Source organism: Panthera uncia (assembly GCF_023721935.1).
Source record: "Panthera uncia isolate 11264 chromosome A1 unlocalized genomic scaffold, Puncia_PCG_1.0 HiC_scaffold_17, whole genome shotgun sequence".
Taxonomy (NCBI): Eukaryota; Metazoa; Chordata; class Mammalia; order Carnivora; family Felidae; genus Panthera; species Panthera uncia.
The window spans coordinates 4,276,807-4,295,013 of record NW_026057577.1 but is presented as its reverse complement, the minus strand read 5'-3'; the positions used below and the strand labels follow the sequence as shown (position 1 = coordinate 4,295,013).

Genomic DNA, 18,207 nt, shown 5'->3' with positions numbered 1-18,207 from the left:
CAACAACAGCAGCAGCAACAAGAACAATAATAAAGGAGTGGGAGGGAAGTTTGGGGGGTGATAAACAGGTGGATTTGATGGCAATGATAGTTTCACAGGTGTGTTTTTTTTTTCTTTTTAAATTTTTATTCAAATTCTAGTTAGTTAATATACAGGGCAACATTGGTTTTAGTCCTTTTTTTAATGTTTATTTTTGAGGGAGAGAGAGAGAATGAGTGGAAGAGGGGCAGAGAAAGAAGGACAGAGGATCTGAAGTGGGCTCTGTTCTGACAGCAGAGAGCCCAATGCAAGGCTCGAACTCAGAACCATGAGATCATGAATTGAGCTGAAGTCGGACACTCAACCGATTGAGCCACCCAGGCGCCCCTTCACAGATGTATTCTCACTTCAAGAAAGTGGTTAAAACAGACCAGCTGGTGATGAGCAGACCCTACTCTGCCTGCCGACTGCCTCCATGTAGTGGCTTGAGAGAGCAAGGATCTATAGTGTGATGGGCCAGTCCTGCTCCTGATTCTCCACTTGCCAGCTCCGGTGGATCCTCCATTCTACCCTCCTATTTGTCATCACAACACTCAAACAGCAGCTGTGAGAGCCAGAGGGAACATCCACTGAGCACCAGCTTAGTTTCCCCCAACTCCCCTCCCCAGTGGGACACTCAGAAGAGTGCAGACATCTCTGGCAGCAACCAGAGATAAGAACACTCGTTTGGTTTGGAAAATCCAGCAATATGAGTAAACATTAGTCTCTAACTTTGTCTGTGATGCAAGCTTGTTCACTCCGTGCTAGGCCACATCCTTCCTGCCCATGCTGGGCTGTGGCCACTATAAATTCATCAAGTTTCCTCTTGGGCTGTTTCTGAGGCCTGCATCTGGGTGAGTCCAGCTCTGTGACACTGTGTGGATGCAAGGGACTGGGGAGAAATGGGGAGGGGATGTCGAGGGCCAGATTTTTCTTGGTTAATGCACTAGGGATTATTAGGCCAGCTTGAAAGTTTGTCCTTCAACGAGGATTTGGAATGTACTCTGATGTTTCTCATTATTGGGCTTTATGTGTTTGTGCAAGTGTGTGCCTAGGGGCAAGGGTGAGGGCCAGGACAGCAGACACAGCTTAGACCCACGACTCTGGGGGATTTGCCGAGCAGTCCCCCAGAGGTTGGATGGAGAGGATGTGTATGAGGAAATGAACATCCTAGACAGCAGGGACACAGGAGATAAAGGTTGGGATAGTGTGCACTAGGGTTAGGGAAAGGGAGGCACCGAGGACAGGTACAGACATTCTGGGTGTGGATGAGAATATTGGTGGAGGGGGACCAGGGATGGATCCATCTGGAGGCGGCTCACCACCCCTCAAATGCATAAGGAATAGACTTGGCAGGTGCATGGAGCCAGGAGTGAGATACAGAGAGAGGTGAGCATGTCTCTGTGTCTTGCACACTAATCTGTGGTCATTCTAAATTCTAATTTAAAGTGTTCCATAGCTCCACAGGCTCTCTCCCTCCCATCAGCATCATTTATGCCTTTAGGTTGATGCTGCGCTTTTCCAAATTCATTGTGAAGGGACCAATCCCAAACACAATGAGCGCGTTCATCTATCCAAAGTCTGGGAAAGGTGGAAGAGAAAAAGTTGTAGCAGCTGACCTCTGCTCTTTGTGGAACCCTAAATTTACGTAGGGAAACTGAGCTGAGTGAGCTCTGTAATACACGGCTGTGTGTGGCAAATGCTGGGAAAATGTTTTTTGCTTTTTAACCATCTATTTTACAGTCTTTGATCTTTTTTGTTTTGGATCTGACTGACAAACTTAGTTAAGTGATGGAAGAGATAGTTACACACCTTTCCACTCTGTGAACAGTGCAGTGTTAGGGATGTGAGAAATCAGTGACCCTGATCTAAATCCTGGCTTTGAACCAATTTTTTTTTTCTTTCTGTGAAACCTTGGACAAACCCCCTAGTTTCTAAGACTGAGTTCCTAAAAAAAAAAAAAAAAAAAAAAAAAAAAAAAGACTAAGTTCCTCTTCCACAAAACGGGCTTAAAAATATACTCATGTCATACAACTTTGTGAGAGTTAGATAAGAAAAAGGATTAGTGCAGGGCCTTAGCCCACAAGAGACTCTCAATAAATGTCAGTTCTAACAATTATAATTGTGAATTTTGCAAGGAGACCTTAAAGAGATGTTATGTGTTTATTCCACCCACCCCACCCCCGCAGTACCTAAGTTTCATTTCATTTGTTTCTATAAATCAGTGGATCAATAGACGTGCACTAGAAGACCATCCCCTTCTCTGCCTGTTTCTGTGTTCTTTCTCTGTCCAGCCATGTGCTGCTCTGTTACCATCATAGTTACTCATTTCCTGGGTCAAAGCAAAAACGGGGAACCAGAGCCTTTCAATTAGAAGGAACTTAAGAGCCATATTTTCCACTCTGTCATTTTATAGATGAGGAAAGTGAAGGTGAGGAGTAATGAAGAGTTTATTGTAGGCCATAGCCCAGTAATTGGTGAGAACAAAATTCTCTCGGTGACATTTGGAAGTGACATCACAGAGCAGTTGGTTTGGGCATATATAAGGCTGTTAATGCAGTTGCATTTGTGGGTTTAATTACTGTTTCTGTCCACAGGGACACCTTTCTTCCATGGCTCAGGACACACTCCTGAGTCAAGCTAACAGGAGAACATTCTGGTAGGTATTTGGTTCACTTTTTTTCTTTTTGATGTTTATTTATTTATTTTGAGAGAGAAAGAGAATGCGAATGAGCAGGGGAGGGGCAGAGACAGGGAGAGAGAGAAACCCAAGCAGGCTCCAGGCTCAGCATGGAACCCGATGTGGGGCTCAGTCCCATGACCCCTAGATCATGACCTGAGCTGAAATCCAAAGTTGGGCACTTAACTGACTGAGCCACCCAGGTGCCCCTGGTTCACTTCCTAAAATTAAAGATGGCAACTCACAGTTGGGTTATAGTTTTTGTTTTGTATTCTGGATTTTTCATAGTTTAATTCTCTCTAAAGAGGGCAGAATTTAAAAATGACTCTCCTTACCTGTCTGTTTCTACTGTTCCAGCTTCCCAGTGTGGACCTATGCCCAAAGACCCTGACCAGAGCCACGGATGAACATGGCAAGTGTCCGCTGCAAGTTGGCCCGTTACCTGGAGGATTTGGGGGACACAGACTTTAAGAAATTCAAGATGCACTTAGAAGACTACCCTTCTCAAAAGGGGTTCAGCCCACTCCCTCGGAGTCAGACAGAGAAGGCAGACCACATGGATCTAGCTACTTTGATGATTGACTTCAATGGTGAGGAGAAGGCATGGGCCATGGCAGTGTGGATTTTTGCTGCAATCAACAGGAGAGACCTTTATGAAAAAGCTAAGAGGGATGAGCCACAGTGGGGTGAGTGGAAGGAAGACAACATTTTTAAAAATTGTGATAAAATACACATAACATAAAATTTACCCTCTTACCATTTCTAAACATATGGTTCAGTAGTGTTAAGCAGAGTCATGTTGTGCAATCAATCTCCAGAACTTTTTTTCATCTTACAAAACTCTGTACCCATTAAATAACAATTCTCCATTCCCTTCCCCTCAGCCTCTTGAGCCACCACTTTCTGTCTCTATGAATCTGACTACTCTTGGTACCTCTTATAAATTGAATCATAAAGTATTTGTTTGTATGTGGCTTATTTTATTTAAGATAAAGTCCTTGAGCTTCATCCATGTTGTCACACATGACATGATTTCATTCCTTTTTAAGGTGTAATAATATCCCCTGGTATATGTATACCACATTTTGTTCACCTATTCATCCATCAGTGGACATCCAGATTGCTTCTAGCTTTTGATTCTTGTGACTAATGCTGGTAGGAACATGTGGGTACAAGTTTCTTTGAGACCCTGCTTTCAGTTCCTTTGGGTGTATGTTCAGAAGTGGAATTATTGGATGATATGGTAATTCTAGGTCCAATTCTTTGAGGAACTCCCATAATGTTTTCCACAGTGGCTGCACCATTTTGCACTCACATCAACAGTGTACAAGGGTTCCAATTTTTCCTCATCCCCAAAACTTATTTTATTTTTGTTTTGATAGTAGCTATTCTAATGGCTGTGAGATGATATCTTATTGCAGTTTTGAGTTGCATTTCCTGATTAGCTACTGATACTGAATGACTTTTCATGTGGTTTTTAGCCATTTGTTTATCTTTGGAGAAATGTCTATTCAACTCCCTTTTCCCATATTTTAATTGGGGTATTTGTTGTTGCTGTTGTTGACTTGTGAGGACTCTTTTTATGTCCTGGATATTAACTATTTATCAAATATATGATTTGCAAATATTTTCTTCCATTCCATGGATTGCCTTTTCACTCTGTTGATGATATCTTTTGATGCAATAAAGTTAACCTTTGTTTTTTAATAATTCCATTTATCATCTTGGCTTTATCCTCTTTCTTCCTCTCATGATACTGCCATGAGACATTGGAGGAAAGCAGTTTGGTTTCCTTCTAGCTCCTTTAAAAATCAAACTCATGGCCCATTTACCCCCTAGGAACTGTGGACATGTTGGGGGTAGAGTTTTTCTTTCTGGCTTGATGTTTTGAACAAGGGAAGGGTACAAGAAAGGGCTCAAAGGAACCTAGAAGATCACAGGATGATGATGTTGAGCTAATAGAAAGGAGGAATAAAAATGAATCAGCAGATCAGGAGAAGTATGGCAAATGGGTCAGTGATATGGACATAATGAGGGAGAGAAACATGATAATGGGGGCATGAGGTGGGGATGCACAGCAGCAGGATGTTATAAAAAATGCATATAATAATATAATTAAAATTGTGTCCTTACTTATATACTAATTAATCAAATTAAGGTGTAATAATCATAGTGGCAGAAGTGGTTCGCTTAAGCAGTTTTTATGGATTTTGGTAATTCCTTGTAAGAACTCCATGAGGCTGGCATTTTTTAAAAATTTTATTTGTAGGCTCTACACCCAACATAGGTCTTGAACTCACAACCCCTAGATCAAGAGTTGCATGCTCTACCAACTGAGCCAGCCAGGCGCCATGAGGCTGGCACTTTCAAATGAACTTTCAGTTTCATTACTAAATAAGACACTCCAGACACAAAAAGACAAACACAGTATGATTCCATTTATAAGAGCTACTACAGTGGTTAAATTTATAGAGACAGAAAGTGGTTGCTAGGAGCTGCAGGCAGTGGGGAATGGTAAATTGTTTAATGGTTATAGAGTTTCAGTTTTGCAAATAGAAGATCATTCTGGAGATTGGCCAACAACTTGAAGTGAGTCTGAAAGAGATTCTGGTTGCCTGAGACTCTGTTTCAGTCAGATCCAAGACCTGGATTCAGTGCCAAGTGTGCCTTGGGCTGGATCCTGGCTCTTAACTACTATGCTATCTTGGCTTCTGTAACTGGGCTCTGAGATGGAAGAATTATAACTAGGGTTAGAAGTCTGTTTTTGTTTTTGTTTTTGTTGAGGGGGAGAAGATTGTAGGGTTAGGTTTTAGATTAAGAATTAAGTCATGGTTTTGGTTTGAGTTAATGTTTAGATTTTGTTTTGTGACCGAGTTATCAATAGCATTTGCATTCAGAATAAGTAGACACCTACCTGGAATCTTTAAAAAAATTTTTTTAATGGTTATTTATTTTTGAGAGAGAGAGAGAGACAGAGTGCAGCATGGGAGGGGCAGAGAGACAGGGAGACACAGAATCGGAAGCAGGCTATAGGCTCTGAGCTGTCAGCACAGAGCCCAACGTGAGGCTTGAATTCATGAACCATGAGATTATGACCTGAGCTGAAGTTGGACAGTAAACCAGCTGAGCCACCCAGATGCCCCCTTACCAGGAATCTTTTATGTTGCTCTTGGGTTCCTGCTCATCTAAAATTATTTCTCAAATATTTCCCCTGGTTGCTTAGCACTTGTTCTATTGTACTTTAATTTCTCTGGTGAAATGCTTATTTGGGATGTGTAATTTAGTGACTGTTTAGATCTATGATTCTCAACTGTAGATGCATGTTGGAGCTTTCGAAATATATTGGTGCTACAAACAGAAGAATGAAACTGGACCATTTTCTTACACCATTCACAAAAATAAACTCAAAATAAATGAAAGACCTAAGTGTGAGACAGGAAAGCATCAAAACCCTAGAGGAGAAATCAGGCAACAACCTCTTTGACCTCAGCCACAGCAATTTTTGCTCAACACATCTCCAAAAGCAAGGGAATTAAAAGCAAAAATGAGCTATTGGGACTTCATCAAGATAAAAAGCTTCTGCACTGCAAAGGAAACAATCAAGAAAACTAAAAGGCAATTGACAGAATAGGAGAAGATATTTGCAAATAACATATCAGATAAAGGGTTTTTATCCAAACTATATAAAGAACTTACCAAACTCAACACCCAAAAAACAAATAATCCAGTGAAGAAATGGGCATAAGACTTGAGTAGACACTTTTCCAAAGAAGACATTCAGATGGCAAACAAACACATGAAAATATGCTCATCACTCATCATCAGGGAAATACAAATCAAAATCACACTGAGATATCACCCCACACTTGTCACAGTGGCTAAAATTAACAACTTAGAAAACAACAGATGCTGGTGAGGATGTGGAGAAATGGGGACCTTCTTTCACTGTTGGTGGGGAAATGCAAACTGATGCAGCTGATCTGGAAAACAGTGTGGAGGTTCCTCAAAAAAAACTAGAACTACCCTATAACCTAACAATAGCACTACTAGGAATTTATCCAAAGGATACAGGAGTGATGATTCAAAGTGGTGCATGTACCCCAATGTTTATAGAAGCACTTTCAACAATAGCCAAATTATGGGAAAAGCCCAAATGTCCATCAACTGATGAATGGATAAAGAAGATGTGGTTTATATATACAATGGAATACTACTTGACAATGAGAAAGAATGAAATCCTGCCATTTATGACAACATGGATGGAACTGGAGGGTATTATCTTGAGTGAAATAAGTCAGAGAAAGACAGATAACATATGTTTTCACTCATATGTGGATCTTGAAAAACTTAACACAAGACCATGGGGGAAGGGAAAGGGAAAAATTAGTTTCAAACAGAGAGGGGGAAAACACATAAAAGACTCTTAAATACAGAGAACAAACTGAGAGTTGATGGGGGTGGATGGGGGAGAGGGGAAAATGGGTGATGGACACTGAGGAGGGCATTTGTTGGGATCAGCACTGGGTGTTGTGTGTAAGTGATGAATCATGGGAATCTAACCCCCAAACCAGGAGCACACTATATACAATGAATGTTAGCTAACTTGACAATATATATATATAATCTGTTTATTTAGTTTTGAGAGAGAGCGAGAGAGCACATGAGCAGGGGAGGGACAGAGAGAGAAGGAGTCACAGAATTTGAAGCAGGCTTCAGGCTCGGAGCTGTCAAGCACAGAGCTTGAACCCATGAATTGTGAGATCATGACCTGAGCCGAAGTTGGAAGTTTAACCGACTGAGCCACCCAGGCGCCCCACTGACAATAAATTATATTTAAAAAAAGAAATATATATGTATATATATATATATATATATAACTTTTATTTTATATTTATTTATCTATTATTATACACAATGGTGCTGGACCCTACCTCAGATAAATTGAAAAATAATCACTGCGGGTGGAGTCCAAGAATCAGTATTTTAAAATATGTTTTTATTTATTTTGAGATAGAGAGAGGGAGCAATCAGGGGCAGGGAAGAGAGAGCAGGAGAGAGAGAATCCTAAGCAGCTTCCAGGAGTCAGCACAGAACCTGACATGGGACTGGAACTTCTAAACCATGAGATCATTACCTGAGCCAAAATGAAGAGTCTGACACTCAACCAACTTAGGCTACCAGGTGCACCTCAGAGTCAATATTTTTAAAGCTTCCTAAGTGAATCTCAAGTCAGCTGGGATAGTGAACCACTGAGTTAGACAAACTAGATTGGTAATTCTTACTTTGGGAGACTAAGAATGTGGGTATGACTAATTTCAGACATTTGGGGGCAGGGAAGGATAATCCTGCTGGTCCATAGCCATCTTGGGGATATTTAGACATTTAAAAGTGCATGAATGCCACGAAGTGGATGTCCAGCTGCACACCTGTCATTTGCAGCTCTGAGCTCTGTTTTTGTTTGGGAGAGATCTGGAACAGGGGACTTTGAGCTGTGCCAGCTGTTGGGTACTGGGTCTGAATTATGTCACCTTAGTCAGGAGTCCTGGCTTTTAAATTTGTATTTCTTTTTCCTTTTGTTTTCAGATAATGCACATGTGGTATACCGGGAAGAAAGCCTTGAAGAAGAGTGGATGGGTTTATTCGGGTACCTATCCAGAATCTCTATTTGTAAAAAAAAGAAGGGTAAGCAATGGGAATAGTGCTTCCCATTGGGTTTGGAAATCCTGCTTTGGAGGCTGGGAAGCTTGTTCATCCTATATGTTCCTGCTCCTTGGGGATACAGAGGCCCATTTCAGGAAATCCATTAGAGCTGAAGAAACAGATCAGTGTTCACATGGCTCCTTGCAGTCCCAAGGGAAGTCACTAAGGGGAGGCGATTGAGTGTTTCAGGTTTTAAAAAGTATGGGATGCCGGCCTAAAGGAATAAGATAGAAGAAAAATAAATGACTTTCTGGGGGCACCTGGGTGGCTCAGTTGGTAAAGTTGATTTTGGGTTAGGTCATGATCTCATGGTTCATAAGTTCCAGCCCTGCAGCAGGCTCTGAGCTGACTGTGAAGAGCCTGCTTGGGAGTCTCTCTCTCTCTCCCTCTCTCTCTCTCTCTCTCTGCCCCTTCCCTGCACTCTCTCTCAAAAATAAATAAATAAACATTGTAGAAAAGGATTTTCTAGTAGGTGACAGTGCCTGTGGCACCTTGCTGTTCTTCTGCTCAGCTGTGTATAGGAAGATTTTGACATCCTAGATTTTCTGGGACCGTCTGTACCTGTGCAGTGAAGAGAACCTGCACTTTCCATTTCTTAGCTCTGGTCATCACTCCCTATGGACCAGAGACCCTTGTTGAGAGCTCTCGTGTGCTTGGGCTTCTCCCAAAGTCTACCTTTCTGTTTTGCCTCAGATTACTGTAAGAAGTACAAAAAACATGTGAGGAGCAGATTCCAGTGTATCAAAGATAGGAATGCTCGTCTGGGTGAGAGCGTGAACCTCAACAAACGCTATACCAGGCTGCGTCTTGTCAAGGAACACAAGAACCAGCAAGAGAGGGAACATGAGCTCCTGGCCATTGGCAGGACTTCAGCCAAGATGCTGGACAGCCCTGTGAGCTCCCTGAATGTGGAATTACTGTTTGAGCCTGACGACCAACACTCTGAGCCTGTTCACACGGTGGTATTCCAGGGAGCAGCAGGCATTGGGAAAACAATACTGGCAAGGAAGATCATGTTGGACTGGGCATCAGAGAAAATTTACCAGGACAGGTTTGACTATTTGTTTTATATCCACTGTCGGGAAGTGAGTCTCGGGACACGGAGGAGCCTGGGAGACCTGATTGTCAGCTGCTGCCCAGATCCAAACCCACCCATATGCAAGATTGTGAGCAAGCCTTCTCGGATTCTCTTCCTCATGGATGGCTTCGATGAACTTCAGGGTGCCTTTGATGAGCACACAGAGGCGCTCTGTACAAACTGGCAGAAGGTAGAGAGGGGAGACATTCTCCTGAGCAGCCTCATCAGAAAGAGGCTGCTTCCCGAGGCCTCTTTACTTATCACCACGAGACCTGTGGCTCTGGAGAAACTACAGCATTTGCTTGACCGGCCCCGTCATGTGGAGATCCTGGGTTTCTCAGAGGCCAAAAGAAAGGAATACTTTTTCAAGTATTTCTCAGATGAGCAGCAAGCCAGGGAGGCCTTCAGGCTGATTCAGGAGAATGAGATCCTCTTCACCATGTGCTTTATCCCCTTGGTCTGCTGGATTGTGTGCACTGGGTTGAAGCAGCAGATGGACAGTGGCAAGAGTCTTGCCCAGACATCCAAGACCACCACTGCAGTGTACATCTTCTTCCTCTCCACTTTGTTGCAATCCCGCAGAGGGAACCAGAACCACGATGTCTCTACTAACCTCCGGGGTCTCTGTTCCTTGGCCGCAGATGGAATCTGGAACCAGAAAATCCTGTTTGAGGAGTGCGACCTTAGGAATCATGGCCTTCAGAAGGCAGATGTATCTGCTTTCTTGAGGATCAACCTATTCCAGAAGGAAGTGGACTGCGAGAAATTCTACAGCTTCATCCACATGACCTTCCAGGAATTCTTTGCTGCCATGTACTACTTGCTGGAAGAGGAGGGACAGGGAGACACAGGGAGCTTGCTGTTGAGTGGCTCCAAGCTTCCCAACCGAGATGTGACAGTCCTTCTGGAAAACTATGGCAAGTTTGAAAAGGGGTATCTGATTTTCGTTGTCCGTTTCCTCTTTGGCCTTGTAAACCAGGAGAGAACCTCCTACTTGGAGAAAAAACTGAGTTGCAAGATCTCTCAGCAAATCAGGCTGGAGCTGCTAAAATGGATTGAAAAGAAAGCCAAGGCCAAGAATCTGCAGATCCAGCCCAGCCAGTTGGAGTTGTTCTACTGTCTATATGAGATGCAAGAGGAGGACTTTGTGCAAAAGGCCATGGGCCATTTCCCCCAAATTGACATCAATCTCTCTACCAGAATGGACCATGTAGTTTCTTCTTTTTGTATTGAGAACTGTCAAGGTGTGGAATCACTTTCCCTGAGGTTGCTTCATAACTCTCCAAAGGAAGAGGAGGAGGAAGAGGAGGAGGAAGTGCAACACTGTGAGGTGGACCACTGTGTCCTCCTAGATCATCATGCTGCCTATACTCACCGGTAAGACAATTTGGCTTCAGGCAGGTGGTAGAATGGTAGTGTTGCCTTCACTTTCTAGTCACCTTTCTCTGGGCACTTTCTCTCTTCCCACTTCTCAATTGTCTTTAAAATGTGGTTGCAACAGAGGCACCTGGGTGGGTCAGTCAGTTAAGCATCAGCCTCTTGATTTTAGCTCGGGTCATGATGACATAGTTCATGAGATCGAGCCCCACATCGGGCTCTGCACTGACAGCATGGATCCTGGTTGGGATTCTGTCTCTTCCTCTCTCTCTGACCCTCCCCTGCTAGTGTGCGTGCTCTCTCAAAATAAGTAAATAAGCATTTAAAAAATGTGGTTGCAACAGCTACATAATAATGCCACCACCACCCATTTCTACCAGACTCCTTCAGCGGCAGAGATTGACTAGTAGAGGAAAGGTAAGTGGACAAACGGATGAGAAAAAAGCCAACACCACCACCACCAACAACAAAATAAACGTTTGGTGGATGTGAACTCAGTGCAAGGTATTACGTGGGGAAGAGAGTTGAATGCAAGTGTTGTGAACTCAAATTGCTTGTAATCTACTTGGGGCTCTAGTGCATAGTATCCAGTCAATTCCCAAGCAGCAAAACAATCACAGTGACTGTCCCAGGAACAGAGAGGTTAGAGGGCCTTCGGTGCTGGAGGGAGAAGTTTCTCAGAGGAGTGAGGTTGGAGCTTGCCATGAATGATCTGTAGGATGTGAGTGAGTGTAGGAGAAGGTAAAGGGATTTTGGCAGTGGTGTCTGTGTAACAAAGTATAAATATGGTCTGAGGAGCAGTGTATGTAGGAGACTATGGGGGACTGACATGACTTCATTGGAACAAATATAATGAGAGAAACTGAAGGAAATAGGGCTGGAAAGGAGAAGGTATTTTTAAGCTTTCACACTGTGTTTATAACAAGGAAGTCACCAAGGTCTTCCTCTTCAAGAGCACCCTCTTCAAGGTCTGTTCACCGACTTTGTAGGGGATTGGAAGCCAGTTTCTGTGTCTGTACAGCAAAGCAGTTCAGTTCCCTGACCTCTGAAATCCCTGCTTGGACAGCGCCACAGCTACGGTGGGAAGGTAGATGCTCTGCATGTGCTTGAGTTTAACCTGCAAAAACAAAACAAAACAAAACAAAAACAAACAAAAAAAACAATCCCCCCCCCAAAAAAACACTCGACATGAGACAAAATTAAAGAGATAGGGGGCTGGCCCTTCTACTAGGAGCAATGAATTTTCATCTCCCTCTGTCCCTCTTGGCAGCACTTCCAGGATGATATTTATTTATCATTTGGTCATCAAGGACCACCCACTGGGGCTTCAGTGTCACTGAGACCCAGGCCCTGCTCACAGTGATGTAAGGTTTGGTTGTGGGGACAGTTGGGACACAAGAATGGACTATAGGGAGGAATCAGCTATGGCAAGAACACCTGCAGGATGCACCAGAAGCCCACCGTGGGGAGCCCTTGAGCAGCTGGACTCTGAAGGATGGATCATGAGGAGCCAAGCATGGGCAAAGGCAGCTCAAACAGAGGGGATAGTGGGTTCATAAGGCAGGAGTTGGGGAAGCAGGATATGTCTCTATGGTGGGAAATAGTTCAGAATAGCTGCAGGGGGGTGGGAGGGAGGGAGAAAGAGACAGGAAGTGAGGAAAGGAGGCATACCTGCTCATTAGGGCCCTAAAAACCAGTCTGAGAAGAGATCTGACCATGCTTACACAGCCATGGAGAAGGCTTGCAGAGACTTAGACTAAAAGTCCTGATAAAAAGCCTGACACCCATCTTGCTAGATGACAGTTATGTTCTTCAGAAGGTAGGAGCTTGCTTTGTGAGTTCTGGAACCTTCTGAAGCCAGCAGCATGGGCATCCACCTCATGCTTGTTAGAAGTGCAGAATTGCAAGCCCAGTCCTAGACCCACAAAGTCAGAATCTGCATTTCAACATGAGCTACACATTGGAAGCACTGGAAGTCTTAAAAACATTGATATGCTTGGTCCCATCTCAGAGATTCTGACTTATTCCTATGGAGAGGCCTGGCCTAGGGGTTTTTGAGAGCATCACAGATGCTGTTATGTAACCAGTGTCAGAACTAGGCTCTGAATCACTTCCAGAGTGTCCATGGCCTTGGGCAGGACAGCTGACCAATGAGAGGGGAGGAGAAGGACATCTGACAGAGGGGATAGGGGGTGCACAAAGGCAGCCAGTCACAGGCTCAAGCCATTTCCATAATAAGGTGTGTAGGACAGTCGTACCAGGGCCCCCTAGCCTTTGTTATTCCTCAGTATGCAATCTTTGTTTCTGTGAGTCATTTCTTTTTTTTTTCTCTAAGTTTATTTATTTATTTTGAGAGAGAGAGAGCAGGGGAGGGGCAGAGACAGAAGGAGGGAAAGAGAATCCCAAGTAGGCTCCACACTGTCAGCACAGAGCTATATTCAGGGCTCAATCCCATGAACTATGAGATCATAACTTTAGCTGAAATCAAGAGTCAGATGCTTAACTGACTGAGCCATCCAGGCAACCTCTGTAAGTCATTTTATAATGCTTGGGAAGTCTTGGTCTGGTGCCAAGCCACTCCTGATTTTCCTTTCTCTCTTTCTTCCTTCCTTACAATTTCTAGGTTGGTGAACTGCCATCTCACTGTTAGCCTTTGGCAGGGTCTCTTCTCAGTCCTAAGCACTAGCTGGAACCTCACGGAACTGAACCTCAGTGACAATGCTCTGGGGGACCCAGGGATGATGGTGTTATGTGAGATGCTCCAGCGTCCTGGCTGTAATGTTCAGAGATTGTGGTAAGAACCTGCATGTGTGTGTGTGTGTGTGTGTGTGTGTGTGTGTGTGTGAATGAGATTTAGGGAGAACTGGAGGAAGACCTCAGGGTCCAGATAAGTGGTTTATTAGTTTTCTAGGGCTGCTATAACAAAGTAACACAAACCCAGAGGCTTAAACAACAGAAATTCATTTTTTCACAGTACCAGAAGTCCAAGATGAAGATGTCAGCAGGGCTGGTTTCTTCTGAGGCTTCCCTCATTGGCTTACAGATGGTGGTCTTCTCCCTGTGTCTTCACACGGTCCCTGTATTCATGTCTGATATCCTCAAAGACACCAGTTGCATTGGATGGGGGTCAATTTAATGACCACTTTTAACTCTTTAAAGCCTGATCACCAAATAGAGTCACAATTCTGAAATCCTAGGATTAAGACTTCACGTATAATTTTTGGAAGGAATGGTGGACACAATTCAGCCTATAAGAGGTGGGAAGGCAGAATGAATTGGAGGCCAGTTGTTCAGGAAGTTTCAAATGGGGAAGAATGAAGGAGAAATGAAATTAAGTCATTTGTTGGTGATGTGGCAAAAAGTGCCTGACCTTCAAGGTCTTCCATTTTCTCACCAGCCATCCTCTTAGATGAGAATCAGAGAATTTCATCATGTATAACGGCTACCTAGGCTGGACCCCATCAAAACATTTTGTATACATTGAAATGTCACAGGGACTCTCCTTTAGCTTTCTTAATAAAGAGTGGTTGCTCTGAGCCCAAACTGTGAGTCAGACTTACATGCCTCAAGAGGAGCACACAGGTGTCTGAGCCATCACCCAAACTCTCTTCCATAACACATCTGCATTTTGGATGGGCTACACAGCCAGCGTTAGAGTCTACCACTCCAGGGTATTTTCATAAATCCCTCTCTTGATCACCATACCCACCCCAACACCAAACTTATCAATTTTACCTCCTATACAAACCACTAGCCCAGGTCCAGCAACCATGATTACTTGCCTGGATTTTGTAATGGCCTCCAAGACCATCAGCTTCATGGGTCAGGATTCATGTTTATCTTTCCATTGTCCCTGAAATGTCAGGATAAGTGTCTCAGCAAACATTAGTGCTCAAAAATACATACTTAATGAATATTGACTGGTCTCCCCACATTCACTTTCACCACCTACAATTCTAGTCTCTATATAGAAGTCAGAGGGTTATTTAGAAAATTCTACTTTGATCATGCCATTCTTTTGCTTCTCTCTGCTATTTTGATAAATTACAAATCCCCTTCTTGCCTTCAAGGTCTGTTTTTGGCTCTTTACCTGTCTCTCTATATCTATCCCACGCCATTCTCCCCACCTCCCTGGTGGGTGTCCCTGTGTGATTCCAGAGAGTGAGACACAAACCAGGAGACATGGGTGATAATGATTTATTTTACCACAGTGATTTAGTCATACATTTACTTCTAGTTGGTGTGGAAATGGGGGCAGAAAGGAAGATTAGCAGGTTCTAGGATGATGAACTACTGTCCTGGAAAGGAGAATGTTATTCTTGCTCCTCTGACAGGGACACATAGTTGTTGTCGGTGGTGATGGTGATAGCGGTGTGTGTGTGTGTGTGTGTGTGTGTGTGTGTGTGTGTGTGGTTGTAAAACAAGTCAAGAATTAGAGCTTCCTGCTATTTCAGTGTAGGTGGAAGGCTGGGATTTAATCATCAAACAGAACAATGGGGACAAGATTAGCAAAGAGAAGTAGATGGGTAAAGCCCTAGAGTAGTGCCCACGTGAGGGATTTTCACAGTAAGTCTCAGGCTGTGTGCAGGAGTTCTGATAGGATGACACTTTACATAAGTTTGGTTAAGATTTTCCCTTTGTGACATGAGACCACAAGTGCCCCTGTTTGGTGCTGAAAACAAGCTTAGACTGGAAGGCAGTGACGAGATAAGCAGCCTGTGTTCTGATGCTTTCTGCTTCTGTACTTGGCATGAAGGTTGGGGCGGTGTTGCCTTTCCTATCAGTGCTGCTTCAACATCTCCTCGGTCCTAAGCAGCAATCAGAAGCTGGTAGAATTGGATCTGAGCCACAACAGCTTGGGAGATTTTGGAATCAGACTTCTTTGTGTGGGACTGAGGCATGTATTCTGCAATCTGAAGAAGCTCTGGTGAGTCTGAGATATTTTCCTTCGTGAGGAAAGCAGGAGCTGTGGCTTCAATGAGCCAAGATGGGCGATTTTATTTTATTTTATTTTATTTTATTTTATTTTATTTTATTTTATTTATTTTATTTTATTTTATTATTTTTTTAAATATGAAATTTATTGTCAAATTGGTTTCCATACAACACCCAGTGCTCATCCCAACAGGTGCCCTACTCAATATCCATCACCCACCCTCCCCTCCCTCCCACCCCCATCAATCCCTCAGTTTGTTCTCAGATTTTAAAAGTCTCTTATGGTTTGGCTCCCTCCCTCTCTAACCTCTTTTTTTTTTTTCCTTTGCCTCCCCCATGGTCATCTGTTAAGTTTCTCAGGATCCACATAAGAGTGAAAACATTTGGTATCTATCTTTCTCTGTATGACTTATTTCACTTAGCATAACACTCTCCAGTTCCATCCACGTCGTTACAAAAGGCCATATTTCATTATTTCTCATTGCCACATAGTATTCCATTGTGTATATAAACCACAATTTCTTTATCCATTCATCAGTTGATGGACATTTAGGCTCTTTCCATAATTTGGCTATTGTTGAGAGTGCTGCTATAAACATTGGGGTACAAGTCCCCCTAGGCATCAGCACTCCTGTATCCCTTGGGTGAATTCCTAGCAGTGCTACTGCTGGGTCATAGGGTAGGTCTATTTTTAATTTTCTGAGGAACCTCCACACTGTTTTCCAGAGCAACTGCACCAGTTTGCATTCCCACCAACAGTGCAAGAAGGTTCCCATTTCTCCACATCCTCGCCAGCATCTATAGTCTCCTGTTTTGTTATTTTAGCCACTTTGACTAGCGTCAGGTGATATCTGAGTGTGGTTTTGATTTGTATTTCCCTGATGAGGAGTGACATTGAGCATCTTTTCATGTGCCTGTTGGCCATCTGGATGTCTTCTTCAGAGAAGTGTCTATTCATGTTTTCTGCCCATTTCTTCATTGGATTATTTGTTTTTTGGGTGTGGAGTTCGGTGAGCTCTTTATAGATTTTGGATGCTAGCCCTTTGTCCAATATGTCATTTGCAAATATCTTTTCCCATTCCATTGGTTGCCTTTTAGTTTTGTTGATTGTTTCCTTTGCAGTGCAGAAGGTTTTTACCTTCATGAGGTCCCAATAGTTCATTTTTGCTTTTAATTCCCTTGCCTTTGGAGATGTGTCAAGTAAGAATTGCTGCAGCTGAGGTCAGAGAGGTTTTTTTCCTGCTTTCTCCTCTAAGGTTTTGATGGTTTCCTGTCTCACATTCAGGTCCTTCATCCATTTTGAGTTTATTTTTGTGTATGGTGTAAGAAAGTGGTCTAGTTTCATCCTTCTGCATGTTGCTGTCCACTTCTCCCAGCACCATTTGTTAAAGAGACTGTTTTTGGGGCGCCTGGGTGGCGCAGTCGGTTAAGCGTCCGACTTCAGCCAGGTCACGATCTCGCGGTCCGTGAGTTCGAGCCCCGCGTCAGGCTCTGGGCTGATGGCTCGGAGCCTGGAGCCTGTTTCCGATTCTGTGTCTCCCTCTCTCTCTGCCCCTCCCCCATTCATGCTCTGTCTCTCTCTGTCCCAAAAATAAATAAAAAACGTTGAAAAAATTAAAAAAAAAAGTTTAAAGAGACTGTTTTTTTCTGTTGGATATTCTTTCCTGCTTTGTCAAAGATTAGTTGACCATACTTGTGTGGGTCCAATTCTGGGGTCTCTATTCTATTCCATTGGTCTATGTGTCTGTTTTTGTGCCAATACCATGCTGTCTTGATGATTACAGCTTTGTAGTAGAGGCTAAAGTCTGGGATTGTGATGCCTTCTGCTTTGGTCTTCTTCTTCAAAATTACTGTGGCTATTCAGGGCCTTTTGTGGTTCCATGCAAATTGTAGGATTCCTTGTTCTAGCTTCGAGAAAAATGCTGGTGCAATTTTGATTGGGATTGCATTAAATGTGTAAATAGCTTTGGGTAGTATTGACATTTTGACATTATTTATTCTTCCAATCCATGAGCACGGGATGTTTTTCCTTTTCTTTGTATCTTCTTCAATTTCCTTCCTAAGTTTTCTATAGTTTTCAGCATACAGATCTTTTACATCTTTGGTTAGGTTTATTCCTAGGTATTTTATGCTTCTTGGTGCAATTGTGAATGGGATCAGTTTCTTTATTTGTCTTTCTGTTGCTTCATTATTAGTGTATAAGAATGCAACTGATTTCTGTACATTGATTTTGTATCCTGCGACTTTGCTAAATTCATGTATCAGTTCTAGCAGATTTTTGGTGGAGTCTATCGGGTTTTCCATGTATACTATCATGTCATCTGCAAAAAGTGAAAGCTTGACTTCATCTTTGCCAATGTGGATGCCTTTGATTTCCTTTTGTTGTCTGATTGCTGATGCTAGAACTTCCAACACTATG

General features: G+C 43.1%; 1 protein-coding gene across 2 annotated transcripts in view; it reads left to right on the top strand.

Annotated features, from left to right (window-relative positions):
- The first annotated feature begins 223 nt into the window (after positions 1-223).
- Positions 224-18,207, top strand: part of NLRP3 (NLR family pyrin domain containing 3) — a 54,517-nt gene continuing 36,533 nt past the window's right edge. The window contains exons 1-7 of one of the 2 annotated variants that reach the window (XM_049648345.1): positions 224-872; positions 2,616-2,677; positions 3,056-3,384; positions 8,282-8,380; positions 9,092-10,853; positions 13,477-13,647; positions 15,610-15,780. In XM_049648345.1, coding sequence (XP_049504302.1) covers positions 3,102-3,384; positions 8,282-8,380; positions 9,092-10,853; positions 13,477-13,647; positions 15,610-15,780 — 2,486 coding nt within the window. In that variant the 5' untranslated portion in view covers positions 224-872; positions 2,616-2,677; positions 3,056-3,101. Of the gene's footprint in view, positions 873-923; positions 2,678-3,055; positions 3,385-8,281; positions 8,381-9,091; positions 10,854-13,476; positions 13,648-15,609; positions 15,781-18,207 lie in introns of those variants that run through there. The other variant, XM_049648344.1, reaches the window with a different exon arrangement.